The sequence below is a fragment of the Eimeria mitis genome, genomic scaffold (assembly GCF_000499745.2).
Source record: "Eimeria mitis Houghton genomic scaffold, Emh_scaff3826, whole genome shotgun sequence".
NCBI classification, from domain to species: Eukaryota; Apicomplexa; class Conoidasida; order Eucoccidiorida; family Eimeriidae; genus Eimeria; species Eimeria mitis.
The window spans coordinates 3,835-4,138 of record NW_013572159.1 but is presented as its reverse complement, the minus strand read 5'-3'; the positions used below and the strand labels follow the sequence as shown (position 1 = coordinate 4,138).

At 54.3% G+C, this 304-nt stretch overlaps 1 protein-coding gene across 1 annotated transcript in view; it reads left to right on the top strand.

The window, feature by feature from the left end:
* EMH_0069900 (AAA family ATPase, putative) overlaps positions 1 to 304 on the top strand; it is a gene marked incomplete at both ends in the record, with an annotated part of 1,877 nt that overhangs the window by 903 nt on the left and 670 nt on the right. Inside the window, one exon of the mRNA XM_013498917.1 lies at positions 30 to 80. Within this exon, the coding sequence (XP_013354371.1) occupies positions 30 to 80 (51 nt within the window). The remainder of the gene's footprint in view (positions 1 to 29; positions 81 to 304) is intronic.

The following is a 304-nucleotide window of genomic DNA, read 5'->3' as shown; positions in this document are numbered from 1 at the left end:
GGGTTTAGGGTTTAGGGTTTGTGGTTTAGAGGGAAGACGACTCATCCATACGAATGAAAAACCAACTCCTGCAAATGATGGTGAACGCTGCTGCTGCTGCTGCTGCTGCTGCTGCTGCTGCTGTTGCTGCTGCTGCTGCTGCTGCTGCTGCTGCTGCTGCTGCTGCCTCTGTTGTTGCAGTTGTTGCTGTTGCTGCTGCTGCTTTGCAGCGTGCTGTTGCTGCTGTTGTTGCTGTTGCTGCTGCTGCTGCTGCTGCTGCTTATTACTATGTTGCTGTTGCTGCTGCTGCTGCAACAGCAGCAGC